The 14847-nt window shown below is 45.6% G+C and overlaps 1 protein-coding gene across 2 annotated transcripts in view; it reads left to right on the top strand.

Annotated features, from left to right (window-relative positions):
• Positions 1-14847, top strand: part of LOC139057872 (uncharacterized) — a 328200-nt gene that overhangs the window by 286648 nt on the left and 26705 nt on the right. For both annotated transcript variants that reach the window (XR_011513060.1, XM_070536637.1), the window contains exon 3: positions 7876-8133. Coding sequence is in view for 1 of the 2 variants with exons in the window: in XM_070536637.1 (XP_070392738.1) it covers positions 7876-8133 (258 nt within the window). In the remaining variant the exon portion in view is untranslated. The remainder of the gene's footprint in view (positions 1-7875; positions 8134-14847) is intronic.

Raw genomic sequence — 14847 nt, forward strand, 5'->3', positions numbered from 1 at the left:
ACGCATTTGGACAGGCACAAGTAAAATTCACATTATTATTAATGGTGTCTCACGGATAACAATAGCTGGTAACTATATAGGTGGCACCGCCGGATTAGCGAGCTTGGAAGTGCGTGTAGGCTCGAATTGCAGTTCGGAATCCCCCTCCCTTCCTTTTCTTCCCCTGTGGTTTTGATTTGTTTCGCTACCGGCACACCGCGCGTAAAAGCTCACGTTTAACAAGGCCGCAATACAGTGGAGCTGCCGGAGGTCCGGTTTCGCAAATGGCGAGGCGCGAAATCCGGCGCTCGCGTGCACGACTTAACGCGTATACCGCAATCGATTACGCAGCGGGCCCAAAAGTCGTGCCGCAACTCCTGCAGGATCGATTGGAGCGATGCACAGAGAGGGGGAGGGGGGGGGGGTACGAACGAACGGAGCCTTGTCTCCGGCATTGGAGCGAAGCAGACTATGAATATGAAGCAGCGATTTCCCGACGCGGGCCCGAGTAAGGCAGGCACTGGAAGGTTTTTTGAATCTCCCATGAATAAGCCATGTGCTGATGGAAGCGTCGGAGGTGGCCGAAGAGCGTGTGCTGCAATGTTGAGGGAGAGGGGAGGGGGAGGGAGGGCAGCCTGCATGAAGTGTCTGCACGAGTAGAGGTTGAAAGAAGAGAGGCGGGCTTAGGAAATGTTCGACAGTTTTCGGGAACCACTCCGTCCTTTGAATGTAGTTTCCCGCGTACAGGGAGGTGGCCTTAGTTTAAATAAATGTGTTGGGATGATTAAGCGTAGGAAGTCGCGCGGAGACGTATAAGGAGCGCTGCAGCCACCGAAATTTCGAGAATGAGGTTATGTCCGGGTGTTGAAAAGAGAGCGGGTGCTCCCAGGTGCGTGCATTTTCCTTCAGAATAAACTGAGCAGCAGTCTTTAATGAAGACGAATAAGAATAAGGTCGAACGGATAGGCGCCTCCAGTCTGTTACTCTTCGTCAAAGTAAGGATTATAAGCAGAGACAAAGAAATAGAGACGCGGAGGGCAGGTAACGACGATATAATACAACCAGCTATATACACAGGTCGCCTAATACGCGGGCACTATACGCGCGGAATGCGCTATACAAGCACTGCAGGTATAAGAACGACTGGTGCCACGCATTGACATTTTACTTAAAAGCCAACCGCAACGTAATTTTCGTTTAACTAGAATTTTATAAATCTGCAGTGTAGTAAACTATTGAAGCAATCATGGAAAACTTGCATGGCTAGAGAACTGCAATCTCCTCAGATACAGGCATGGGCGTGTTAAATTTTGCTGTTATGAGCTTATATCTGTCTTGCCCGCGCGTTGTTGAACGTTTTCTGAACATAAATTGTTACAATTTCTCCAATGTAGAACCTAATTGAAATTTAAATGCTTAATTTGCAAAATTCTCGTTGATCGAACTCATGCGGCACTTCGAAGCTGAATAAGACCGCTCCTGGGGTCGGTAGGTTTTGATTCTTAAGCGCACTTTGTGGTGACAATTTCCCCGCGTTTACTCAGGCTGTTGCAGTCCGCAGGCTATCAACACGATCGATTGTGTGCGGTTTATTGTCATAAAAGTAATGGATTGAATTTGCGAAGGAGGTATTGGTGAGCCAGTTGGCTGACTATTGTTGTTGAATAAGGAAGCACCGCACTTCTATACACACGAGAAGACACCGAAACATCAGCACTTGTGCTGCTAGTTATCGCATGTGTGCATGTCTGTTGAAAGGCGTTTTGTACTTCCACTACCTGCCATACGGTTATGTAAGTGTTCTAGCGTTACGCATAGTGAGAGTTAAGTTAAAGAATGCGCGTCTTTTGAGGAAATCTGTTTCGTAGATACTGAATGTTTTATTAGTCCCAATCACTGACGATGTTAGATGTCATCACCAAGCTCTCCTTCGTGTTTATATGTGTTTTCCCCTGTTAGTTTTGGATTGGCAGACGATTACATGCTTTCATCTTGTTTTAAGACTCAACATTGCAATGTAGTTAAACTTTACCTAAATTGGTTATAAATGTGTAGTAGATATGGTATTCAAGATATGTTGGCAAACCTGCTGGGCGGTTAATGGTCTGATTTTTTTTTTATTGGAAGCCTTTAAATGACACCTTAAAAGGATAACTCCTGCAACTGGTGTTAAGCGGTACACGATAATGCCGCAACGAGTGCATTTAGGTTTCACGAGCCACCCCGTAGAAGAATATCATGGCCCTGCTCTAAGATGCTACAACTGCCAGAGATTTGGACATCTATCGAAGAACTGCCGCAGTCAGCGTCGCTGCAAGATATGCTCAGAAGACCACAACCATTCAGAGTGCAAGTCTGTGTGTCAGCCAAAGTGTGCCAACTGTGGCGGAAACGATACAGCTTCCTACTCCGGGTGCCCTCAGAGCAGAGCTGCCTCAAGGTTACGCAGACATGAGTTAAAATATGGAAGGCTGCCTCCTCGTAATGCGCCCCCACCCAACCTTGATGCTGTAAGATGTGCGCCTCCAACTCCTAACAAAGAAAAAGAGCAAGGAGTCCATATGAGCTATTCTGCAGCCCTAAAGCACTCAGGTCGACAACGTTCTGACAGCGAGCGGCATGATCCACCTTCAGAGAATGCTACTCACCTTGCCCAGGCTTCGAGTGAAATTCGCCGACCTTCTCAGCAACGCCCTCAGCCATCGACACAGCAACCTCAGTTAACATCTGAGCGACTACCTCAGCATTCGCCCCAACCAAAACAGTCATCCCAGCGACCATCTCAGTCAATTCTTCAGCGACCTGCTTCGAGCGCGCATGGAGCTTCAGCGTCGTTTGGTGATTACGCCTCTTTACCCGTAGCCCAGATGATCCTGCCCATGCTATTCACAGCTCTGCGTGCAATTCTAAGTGCCATTCCACAAGCAAACAACCTACCAGAGGTAAAAGCACTGCTTTCTATGGAATCGTTGGTGCTTCCACAACCACCAACAGCCCCACGGCAGGCTTACGATGAATAATCGTTACAACAATGTTTTCGTATTTCAGTGGAATGCTAATAGCCTTCGAAACAAGTCAGCTGATTTTCGCAAACTACTAGCTCAACATAACTTTCCTGTTTTATGTATACAGGAGGCAGGCGTAAGAGATGACTTTCGTCTTTCAAACTATGTTATATATAAATCATCGCGCATCGCTGGTAATAGCAGAGCGATGTTATGTGTGAGAAAGGACCTGCCGTCCTATTTAATACAGTCGAGCGATTTAAACATACCGGAGTTCGTAGCATGCAAGATATCTTTCAGAAATACAAGTGTCACAGTGATCATTCTTTATCTACAATGTGCCACAAAATATCAGTAGACAGCTTGGTGAATGTGTTTGGTATCGCAAACTCACATGTGCTGGTTTGTGGGGACTTCAACGCACATAACGTCATCTGGGGCAGCGAATATAACGATTCCCGTGGAAGCATAATAGAGTCTGCCGCAGAAAAAAGTAATCTTATCGTGTTAAATGACAACTCTCCAACGTTCTTGCGGGGGTTTCGTTACTCAAGCTGTATAGACGTCACGCTCTGCTCACAAGACCTTCTTGATGGCGTTGAATGGTCAACGGACATAGAAACGCACGGTAGTGATCATTTTCCGATCCTGGTAAAACATCGCCTCATACGGATGGAGGGGACCCGGCGCTACTCAAAATATACTAATTGGCAAAGTTTTCGTCACCACTTGAGTAACTCATTGGGCGAAAATCCAAGCTTTCAAAGTTTTGCAAATATCTTGTGTGAGTCTTACGAGATCTGCACAAAGCAAGTCATTGTTCCAAATGAATACGCTGCAGTCGACGGGGAATATGAATATCTAAGAGCAATTAGAAGACGAGCAGAACGTGCTTACCGCCGCAGTGGAAAGCTGGATGACTACAAGATGGCACAGAAAGTTCGGTCAACTTCACGCAGACGCTTACAAAAATTAGGTACGAGAAGGTGGCGAGAATACTGCGCGTCGTTGTCTCCCTTTACTCCAGTTCCCAGAATATGGTCAGTTCTCCTATCTTTTACTGGTCCAGTTACCCAGAGCCATCCCTTCCGAGCCCTTGCCGTAGCTCGAAGCACTCCGGAAACATCTGATGCTGACGAATTCTGCCAACTTATATCCAGACCAGGAATTCCGTTCACTTGCCTACAATTTACAAGTTCGATAACACTAGCAGAACAGAAAGTTCGTGCGTGCTTTATGTCACAACATCCTCAATTTGACTGTGAGTTCAGTCTAAATGAATTGACATGTGCTCTTTCGTCATGCCGTAAAAAGACAACCGCAGGCCCAGATGGTGTCACGTATACGATGTTAAAGAACCTAGGTCCTGTAGGAAGAATGGCTCTTTTGGAGATATTTAATGACATCTGGATAAGAGAGACTCTGCCAGATTCATGAAAATTAGCCCGGGTAATTCCAGTACTAAAACCAGGAAAGACTCCCCTTAGTCTTGACTCCTACCGACCCGTCAGCCTCACAAGCTGTTTTTCCAAACTAATGGAGAAGATGATAGACTGTCGACTGCAGTGGTGGTGTGAACACACAAATATGTTTTCCAATTACATGACCGGTTTTCGACAAAATCGGTGTACAATGGATTCAGTATTAGACATTGCCACATGCGTCGAACATGAACGAAGTTGCGGAAATGTGACAGTAGCAGTATTTTTAGACATTCAAAGAGCATTCGACACTGTAAGCCACATACACATCCTTGCTGGTATGTTAGAGCTTGGCCTACACGGTCGCGCACTACGATGGGTATCAAATTTCTTGAAAGACAGAAAAATATTTATGGAAACAATCGAAGGCGCGAGTAATTATCACAGCATCACACAGGGCAGTGTTCTCAGTCCGTTTTTATTCAACTGCGTCATGGCAGCCTTGCCACTAAAGCTCCCGTCTGGTCTACAGTATTCGCTGTACGCAGATGACATCTGCATATGGGCCTCTGGATCTCATATACAAGACATTCAAACAACGCTGCAAGAGGGACTTGACATTATCGACACCTTTTTAAAAGAAAGAGGCATGAGTCTTTCATACGCAAAGACAGCCGTACTTCCTTTCACTAGACGACAGCTGAATAATTTCCAACTTACGCTTAATGGACAAACTTTGATGTGCGTGAAAGAGCATAAATTTCTCGGAATTATTCTTGACCGCCAGCTAACATGGGCTTCACACATCCGCGCAATTGAAAAGCAGACCAATGCAGTAATAAACGTACTTCGGCGACTCGCAGGTACAACGTGGGGGGGATCAGTCTCTTCGCTACTACAAGTTCATAACGCACTCATAAAACAAAAAAAATTGCTTACTCGGCTCCTATTCTCCATGGTTTATCGCAATCTTCAGAGGAACGCCTTCAACGTTTACTGGCAAGAGGGCTGCGAGTGTGTCTTGGGGTTCCGCAGGCTACCTCGAGTTCTTTAGTAATTGCTGAAGCTCGTCACCCACCATTTCCAGTCATACGAACGGTTGAAACATGCCGACATATTTATCGCATCTTAACCCAACACGAGAATAATCCATTAAACCTCGCGCTTACCGAAAGAAACAAAAGCAAAATTCACGATGTTGTTCGAGAACATAAAGCATTATTACCAAGGTATGAAATATGCAAAGTGGATGTTTGTTACCCTCCCTGAATGTTAACATGTCCTAAAATAGAATTATCGGTTGACGGGATTATATCTAAGAGAGACATGTTCATAGTAGCCGCCCAACAACTGGCACTCTTCCAAATTTACTCCTTATATCCCCAGTACATACACGTTTATACAGATGGTTCGTGTCATAAAAATTCCTCGACTTCAGCATTCGTCATTCCACATTTAGCGCTAGAGCAAACATTTAAATTATCCCGAGAGACATCTTCCACCGTGGCAGAACTGTTTGCAATCCTGTGTGCTTTGCGGTTCATAGCATCAAAAGAACATTCGCAAAAATGGGTTATCTTTAGCGATTCGCAAGCCGCTCTCACATTACTACAGAGCAATAAGAAAAATTCTTTGAACACTTTGCTGTTGTATGAGACACTCAAAGAACTTACAAAAGCAAGCGCACTGAACCACGTAATTGCATTCCAGTGGATACCTGGGCACTGCAATATTCCTGGAAATACTGCAGCGAATGCAGCTGCGAATCGGGCGCACAATAACGTGGAGACAACCAGTCTTCCTCTATTGCGTAGTGAAGTCCGTCTGCTCCTGAGACAGATTTCTTGTCGCCTCAGCAAAACTACCTGGTTTGATCAGCAAACTAAAAACTCTGAGTTATACTTTATAGACCCATGTATAAACTTAACAATGCCGGGAAATCTAAGAGAGAACAGAAAATTTGAAACATTGGTACACCGCCTGCGTCTTGGTACTGCATTCACTAAACACTTCCTGTACAGGATAAAACGTGTCTCTAGTCCAAAAAGTTCTTGTGGCCATGCAGACGAAGATGTGCATCATCTTCTCCTCGAGTGCACTAAATACAATCCACAAAGAAGGGTACTGCAAGCAAATTTGTTGATATTAGACAGAAGATCTTTCACTCTAAAAAAAATACTTGGCCCATGGCCAACTGTGGGCCTTCAAAAAAGAGCGCTTCTTGCTCTGAAAAAGTTTTTAGAGGAGACCAACATTTTGGGAAAATATTAGGCATCAGATGATGCGAATGCGATAAATGAGTAACATAAACGTTGTTCGTGATTCATAATTGGTTTATGAGGCGATCGCAACTTTTATGCAATATGTATAATTCTGTTCTGTACTTGCAGTGCATTACATGTGTTGAGTGTTATGACTGTTCTAAATATCTGAATCTATATATGCGTACGTGGACTGGACTTATGCACAGAACTTTGCGACTCATATACTGTTGGACTGTATATTTTTTATTCATCCAGTGTTCTACTGAGTGCCATCTTTCGTGTCGCTATTCTCCCTTTTTACGCAAACTTGTTTTCCTTCGCCAAGTGACAAGGAGTAGCCGGTGCCACCATAAAGGCGCCAACCTCTCCTAATATTCATCTCAATAAAAAAAAAATAGAGGATACGGCTCAACTCCGACACTATGAAGCACTATTTTGCGGACATGTGATGGGTGCCGCAAAATCTCGGAGATTATGCCCTGGAGCCATGTTTTTTTCGAAGTTTTAGGTTCTTGGTCATCTTGAACGAGCTGCAATGGTGGTGCTTTTTCCGCATACGATCTGAAAACCGTCAATTCTTTCGAGCTTTTTTGTGAGTTACTCAATATTTTTTCACACGTAAATTTTTCTACGAGGGGCTTTGTATCTACATTATGTGAAACCTGGATTTTTTACACGATCCAGAACTTAGTTAAAGTTCCTCAGCATCCTCAGCATTCTTTACCAGATTCTTATCACTGAGCAGGCTGAGCACTGATCAGTGAGTGTGCGTGTTCCAGCTTTGTGTTAGAGAAAATGCAAAAACGCTCAATTCGTGCAGGTGTCAATTTTGCGAGGGTGACTCCATTAAATACCTTACCCGCTAAGTGTGTGGATAACTCACGGCATGGTGCGCAGTGTGCACTACCTTGCTAAACTGTATCAAAATTTTAATACTGACGTATTAAAGGCAAGAACGCACGTTAATATTTCATCTGTTTTCAATAAGCCCACGAAAATTTGCGGATTGGGTGAGCTGCTAGGGGTATTGTAAACGCAGAGCAAGGACTTCTTAGCGTGCTACAACCTTGTTACGCACGATTATTCCTAATGAAATTTTTACTTTGTGAATCACGCAGTTTATATTCTCGGGCTATTTTTCTTTCTGTGGCTTTCTTTCTTTTTTTAAGCACCAATTCACGATAATGGTTCACTATTAATTTACAGGACTCGTCTACCCTTCGGCCCCAGAGTGAACCAAGCGGTTTCCACACTGTTTCTGACTCGTCGGACACGGGATTGGCAGTTTCCAACTGGAAAAACGAATGAAAGCGATCACCATGGAGTCAGAATTAAACTGTGCTGTCGGCAGTGCCAGTGTTGCGACGAGTGTTCGCTGCGGCTGCTGCCACCTGCTGCGGCCACAGAGTCCTTCACGTCTGCTCTTCCTAACTGCTGCATTCGTCATGCTTGTGTTTCCACTGGGTAAGCGCAGAATCATTATTGTCTTTTGAAGTCTTACTAGTATTTCTCTGCGGCCTTGTACTGTGCTCTTATAGAAACACAATCCGTTCGGGTATGTCACCTGAAACACGGGCGCACCTTTGAGCGCAACTCAAAGAAGACCTTTGTTCGCGAAAGATTTCTTTTAAAAAGTATACAGATGCAAGCTTACGGATATATGTCTAGGTGTCTGGTAAAAAATAGTTCTCGTATTAAAAGAGAGAATATTTGAATTGCATCCGAACCAGCGAATAACTACATCATTTTTTTTTTATTCTATGTAGGACAAAGGCATAAGGTGCGCATTATTCAGAGGAGTGGAGGGGTGGAGGGGCGGAGGGGGGGGGGGTGGTCTACAATGTTGGAATGTTGGAAAGAGATAACTGGTACGGCAGAAAATGCAGAGATGACTTAGTAATATTCGAATGCACCGCGAACAGGCCGGCACCACCTTGACCGGTTGCGCGGATTTTGTGCCATTCAACCTGTGGAACAATGTTACTAACAACAGGCTTATTAAATTTTTATTTTCCCTAAAATAAAAAGCAATAGTGTAGCTGAAACTTCTGTGGACCTAAAATCTCTCTAATGCAACACAAGACAACATATAGTGGTGCTCAAGTGTGCTGGTGTCATTTGTTTCGTCATGGAAACGTTAAGGTCTGTTTTATCCAAGTTAGATCGAACACTTTTTTTTTAAATTTAAATACACAGTAAGCTGCTCACGCCATTCAATACTCTGTACTTACCTATGTGACGGCTTTTTTGGAAACGGCTGTGAGAATGACACGCGATATCGGAATCACGGAGCGGTTCATATTTACTTTTTTTTTATTTCAGCAATGACGAACGGCTCAAATGGTCGCTCACTCAACTGCACACGCGACCACACGAACATGCACAAACATTCAAACAAGGAGCACTGCGTTCCCCGTTTGAGCTGCAGCCCTTGTTGCAGGCTTCACTCGCTGCCGTATGCGGCATTCGTCTGCATCCGCGACGCAGTTTAGGCGAAGTTTATGACCGAATCAGCATAATACAACTGTGGGTAGGGAATCGACCTGAACTCTATGCGGTGTTTTTTTTTGCGTTCTTTTTCTGTCTCTTCGAGGCCACCAACCTAACCCGAAGTTCGGCTGCACAATACTTCTCTTTCTCCTGCAGACCGCATCCATTGTTTGCGAAAGAGTCGGTCCGGAATATTTACATATCCTTATGCGTGCGCCGAGAATCCGTGTGTACTCGTATCTCCACGTGGGCGAGGACGGCGGGATGGGAGCGGGGTCCGTGTGCCTCTGGGGCTCTAGAGTGGAGTAGGCGGGTACCGGGAAGCTCCGGCCACCAAAGCATCTTGCTTGTTTCGGGTCTCGGACGGACCGGGCTCCCGCGGGAGAGATAGTAGGTTGTGTGTTTGTGTGTGCGCGCGCGCCAGCGTGTGCTTCTCAGTGAGCGCTTTGGCGTGTGTGTTCGCGTGTGCTCCTTTGTTTTGTGCGTATGTGTCTCTTTTAAAGGCCTCTGGAGGTCGCATGTTGTCCCGAGAGGATTAGGGAGTGGCTGTCGACAGTCGCGATGCCGATGCAGCCTCCAAAGCGAGAGCGGGAATGAAAGCACACCGCCAGATGGCGACGACGACGTCGAAGCACTCAAAGAGCCGCGTGTAACTGGGGAGTAAGGCAAAGAGCGGGAGGGGGGGTTAGGTTTGGGAAGAGAGTTGAGGTGGGACATGGAAGAAGGACACACCGAGAAGCGTATGAAAAGAAGAAAACACTGCATGGCAGAAAAAAGCAAACGAGCTGACACTTGGGAATGAAGGCGGAAGAGTAGCGAGGCCGGATTTGCCGGCGATTTTCCCCGGGCGTTCCCGTCGATTCGCTGCTTGTCTCCTCGGTGTGGGATAAAGCTGCAACACTCGAAGCCCCGCTCGCGCGTCTCCAGCGGCTGTACTATATATGACGGGACGCTAGGGACAGGCTTCCTCATATATCGACGACGCAGAGGCTGTTTTGAAGACTTTAAAGGCCCTCTTGAAAAACGATCGCAGTTTTCCCGCGTGCTATCCTTTTCATGGTCTATAGCTCTTTTTAAAACTTCTACAGCTCTTTTTAAAACTTGTGCTGGGTCTGGCTGGTGTTTGTTAATGGACACATTTGTCACTCGAGAGGCGAATGCAGGCCAAGAAAACGTAGACGATGGCACGGACTGGACATTAAACAGCGCACATTGCGCAAAATCTGCACAGCGAGAGCTGGTATGTGCCGAAATAAACATTGAATAGACCTTGAAAGATGAGCGAAATCAAGACATTTTCAGACAAGCCCTTTTCGAATAAGTTGCCCCCCCCCCTTTCCGTACCATTCAAATTAAAGTTCTCCTAATGAGCATTCGGAACTTGGCTCAATCCACAGCTGGTTCTCCCTACGCATGTTTAGTATACCGAACCTCACACGTGAATTTTCGTTTAGCTGGCGGCATGTCGCATCTTTGCGCAATTTGGTTACCGTGTTCCCTCTTACAGTGACTGACTATTGGTCAAAATGTGTTGTGAGACGTTGATGGAAATGAAATGACCGTGATTTACAGTGATAGGAATCAAGCACACTGTTCACGATTTAAAGCAGAAATTACAATTTTGTATTGACAAAGAAAATCTGAAACACCAGTCAGTGGCACGGCCTGGCGGTCAAATCTCGGTACTCCGGATGTGGAATGTGATGTTGCTGTACTTAAGTCGGCTGTTATTATGTACAGCATGCTTATTGGCTAAAATTGTATTTTGTATGTCATTAGACGCTAGCACTTTATTCTATGTCCATTACGAATTAAAAGTCCACGCTAACGAGAGGGCCACGCGTACCACAATGCACGGCAGCTCACATGTCTTACGCGTACGAGTTTGCGACTAAGTACCCAGAGTTGTGGGGCCTTGCTGTGAGGTACAAAATGCCATCGACTAGTTCTGTCACAAAATGGTGCCAGCACTACTATATTAGCCCACGCGTGGCTAATATAGTAAAAGCGTCGTTTCACTTTCGGGAATTTGGCTTGGCTATAAAAAACATCCTTGCCTGGCTAAATGGCCAAATATGTTGGACAGGAAACCCCGAAGATACGTAGCTATTACTGTATACATAATTTAATGCTTCGTAAAACATGAATCGCAGCAACATCTGCTTGATCAGCAAAATAATACTTTCTCGCAGGAACGGCCGCGCTTGTCGTCTGCCTCCCAGTAATGCCAACGAATAGTCGCTATCGCACTCACCTACCACTGTTTTCAACATGCTTTCAGTGAACGACTACATCCTCACTGCAGATCTAAAAGTTCGGATACAGAGTGTTCCACGGCGTTTTCCGTGTTACCGCTTCATGATTAGACACTCTGATCGGTAAGCTTTTCATTGCACTAAAAAAATGGGTGCTACAAAAAATGGTGCTCAGTCATATTATATAAAGTATTTGCAAAATATTGCCCGCGATGTGGTTTTCTTGTCTGTTTACTTGGTATTTGTGGTACTGGGTATCTATCGGTAAACGTGTCCCAGATCTTTTTATTATGTGCTCTACAATGGCATTCCCCGTGTAGCCTGCACTCAAAAGGAACTACGCGGATATGCGTTACGCAACTTGTTCTTCTCGGCATCTCCGAATATATGCGCGTTTCAGTTTCATACAGCGTTTATTGTGCTTGTTGCATCTCGCGATATGTTTGACGGGTTTTACAGGATTCTAAAGTTTTTATACTTCTGAAAGATCATAGCGGAGCGGACGGAGACGCGACGTCTTTCCTGCTGCCCGCGGAAAGCTCAGGAACAAAAAAAAATCTTAAAAAATAATAATGAAAGCTATGAGAGCGACTGTTCACAATAATATCTTTCTAAGCACGAATACTCAGAAAATATTCTTTCATGCGAGAATCACCATGGCGCGAGTCAGGAAACACCTCGCACAATTACGTAACAAAGCCTGCTGAGTGTCTGTTGCTCTTAGAAATTCGCATTTGCTGCATTAACATTACGAGTATCAAAGTGGAAAAAAGAAGTGTACGCGTGTGAAGTCCGGGAAGCCGGTGGCGTAATACAACCGTCAGTTGCACTTCGCTTCTAAAAGAGGCCGCGCGTGCGTCGAGTAGTGCTCCTGAACCACACTTTGCCATTTGGTGAACAGGATTTAAATCCTGTTAAACATGGATCCGGACCCTATAAAACACGTGACGTAATACTAATGCATTTCTCTCACATCTGCCACTAAATCCCCACTAAATTTCCTTCTGAACTGGTGTACTTTACTTTGAGCACGCGCACCCCACTCCAACCATTATTTCCTAGCTTGATTTTGTGCGCAAGTTCTTATGCGCTGTATTTAAAGTGCCTTATTCATGCATAGAGCGTGGCGCAACACGAGCGTGGAGCCAACGTCAGGTTTAGATTAGGATTTATCGATGAACTAAAGCTGTGCTCTCAAGTTAGGCCTACGAGGGAATCCTCCTATTGATGAAGGAGAATATACCAATGTATACTTATAGTCAGCAGTATGGTTTAGCGCATACTCATAAAGAAACACTAAGGAAACATGAACGCGCAAGAAGCCGATGCCTTGTAGCGTAAGAACCTTGGAGTATCTGGTTTCATCTAGTCATATCTCTCGGTCGGGTAGCAATCAAAGGCGGCGCACAATACAATCCGCAAAACAAAGCACATTACGCAGAAAACCACTCCGAGGAGCACGTACGGAAATATCTACACACGTGAGGGGGATGTAGATGCGTTCCACGTCGCAAAAAAAGAAAGAGCGTGCTCGCAACGATGCAAGAAACACTCGCACCCGTATGGACGAGCACCGAAACTGCCAGTATAAAGCATACGATAATACGAGGTCGCGTAGTAATGAAGCTGCGGCCGTCGGAGCAGAGCCGTGTCATTTCGCGCACCTCCACGGAAACCGCTCGTGCGAAACGGGGGAGCGGAAGATAAAAGCTCGTGGTGCAGGGCACCGCATGCCCAAGGCTCTCAGCAGCCTCGGGAGCCCCGAGGTTCGCCCGGCCGGGGGTCCAGTTTTAATTAAGCGAACTCGAGAGCGAGAGCGGTCCGCTCCGCGTGGCGCTAATCTTCACCGGCGGCGATTACTTTGTCCCGGCGAAGAAGCGGAAGGAACGGTGTTAGTGCGCGCACGACGAAGCCCAGATTGCGCAGCATCTTCCTGAGCGGACCGCAGTGCCCGCGTGTGGATCGTCTTCTCCTCGTCTTTCCGGGCTCATCCCGAGCTTAGGCCGCTGCTTGTTATCAGCGTAGAGAGGGGCTACTTTAATCTACGCGGAATCCCTTCTTCGCTCGTCCAGCTCGTCAAATTTAAGCTTCGCGGCTACAGCCTGCGACAGGTTGGCGCCGACGAGATTTTTTTAAAGCCTCGAGAGGCGACTTCTCCTGACGCGCTTCAAGTTGGCAACGTCGGGCTTGCTTCATCTGGTTAGCTATATGGAGGCCGAGAAATCTTCGGAAGGCATCGTTCGAGTTAGCTTGAGAAGCTCTAAAGAATGACGAAATCTTTGCAATAAGCTGCGATTGGAGATTATAAAGCTGACCTTGGTGAGAAGAACTTTTATACGATAGGACCGATCATTTATTTGCACAGTCACTTTACATGACGACACGGAGGCATACATACATACATACATACATACATACATACATACATACATACATACATACATACATACATACATACATACATACATACATACATACATACATACATACATACATACATACATACATACATACATACATGCATACATACATACATACATACATACATACATACATACATACATACATACATACATACATACATACATACATACATACATACATACATACATACATACATACATACATACATACATACATACATACATACACCCGCCGTGGTTGCTCAGTGGCTATGGTGTTGGGCTGCTGAGCACGAGGTCGCGGGATCGAATCCCGGCCACGGCGGCCGCATTTCGATGGAGGCGAAATGCGAAAACACCCGTGTACTTAGATTTAGGTGCACGTTAAAGAACCCCAGGTGGTCGAAATTTCCGGAGTCCTCCACTACGGCGTGCCTCATAATCAGAAAGTGGTTTTGGCACGTAAAACCCCATAATTTAATTTAATACATACATACATACATACATACATACATACATACATACATACATACATACATACATACATACATACATACATACATACATACATACATACATACATACATACATACATACATACATACATACATACATACATACATACATACATACATACATACATACATACATACATACATACATACATACATACATACATACATACATACTGTTAGATATGGAGCTGGTTCCTGAGGCTACTTCGAGTTCCCCAAACCGCTTCGAGTGGCAGCACAGCTAATTGAGGAATGCCGAAGCAGGAAAGCGCATTCCAGAGAAGCGGCCGAGCAAACAAGTTTAAGCCAACAAGTTCGTGCGTCGCCGGGATTAGAAGGGGGCCTGGGACAATGGAGCGCAATCGACCCCCTTCGTCTTTGAAGAAGGCATTTGCCACCGCTGCGGAGCCGAGTCGCCGGGGTTAGCAGGTGGGCATCCGACAATGAAGCAGGTGCACGAGCGCCCCCCCCCCGCTCCTTCTCCAGCCTACAAGTGGATTGCCAGTATGCGTGGCA

The sequence above is a fragment of the Dermacentor albipictus genome, chromosome 3, assembly GCF_038994185.2.
Source record: "Dermacentor albipictus isolate Rhodes 1998 colony chromosome 3, USDA_Dalb.pri_finalv2, whole genome shotgun sequence".
Taxonomy (NCBI): domain Eukaryota; kingdom Metazoa; phylum Arthropoda; class Arachnida; order Ixodida; family Ixodidae; genus Dermacentor; species Dermacentor albipictus.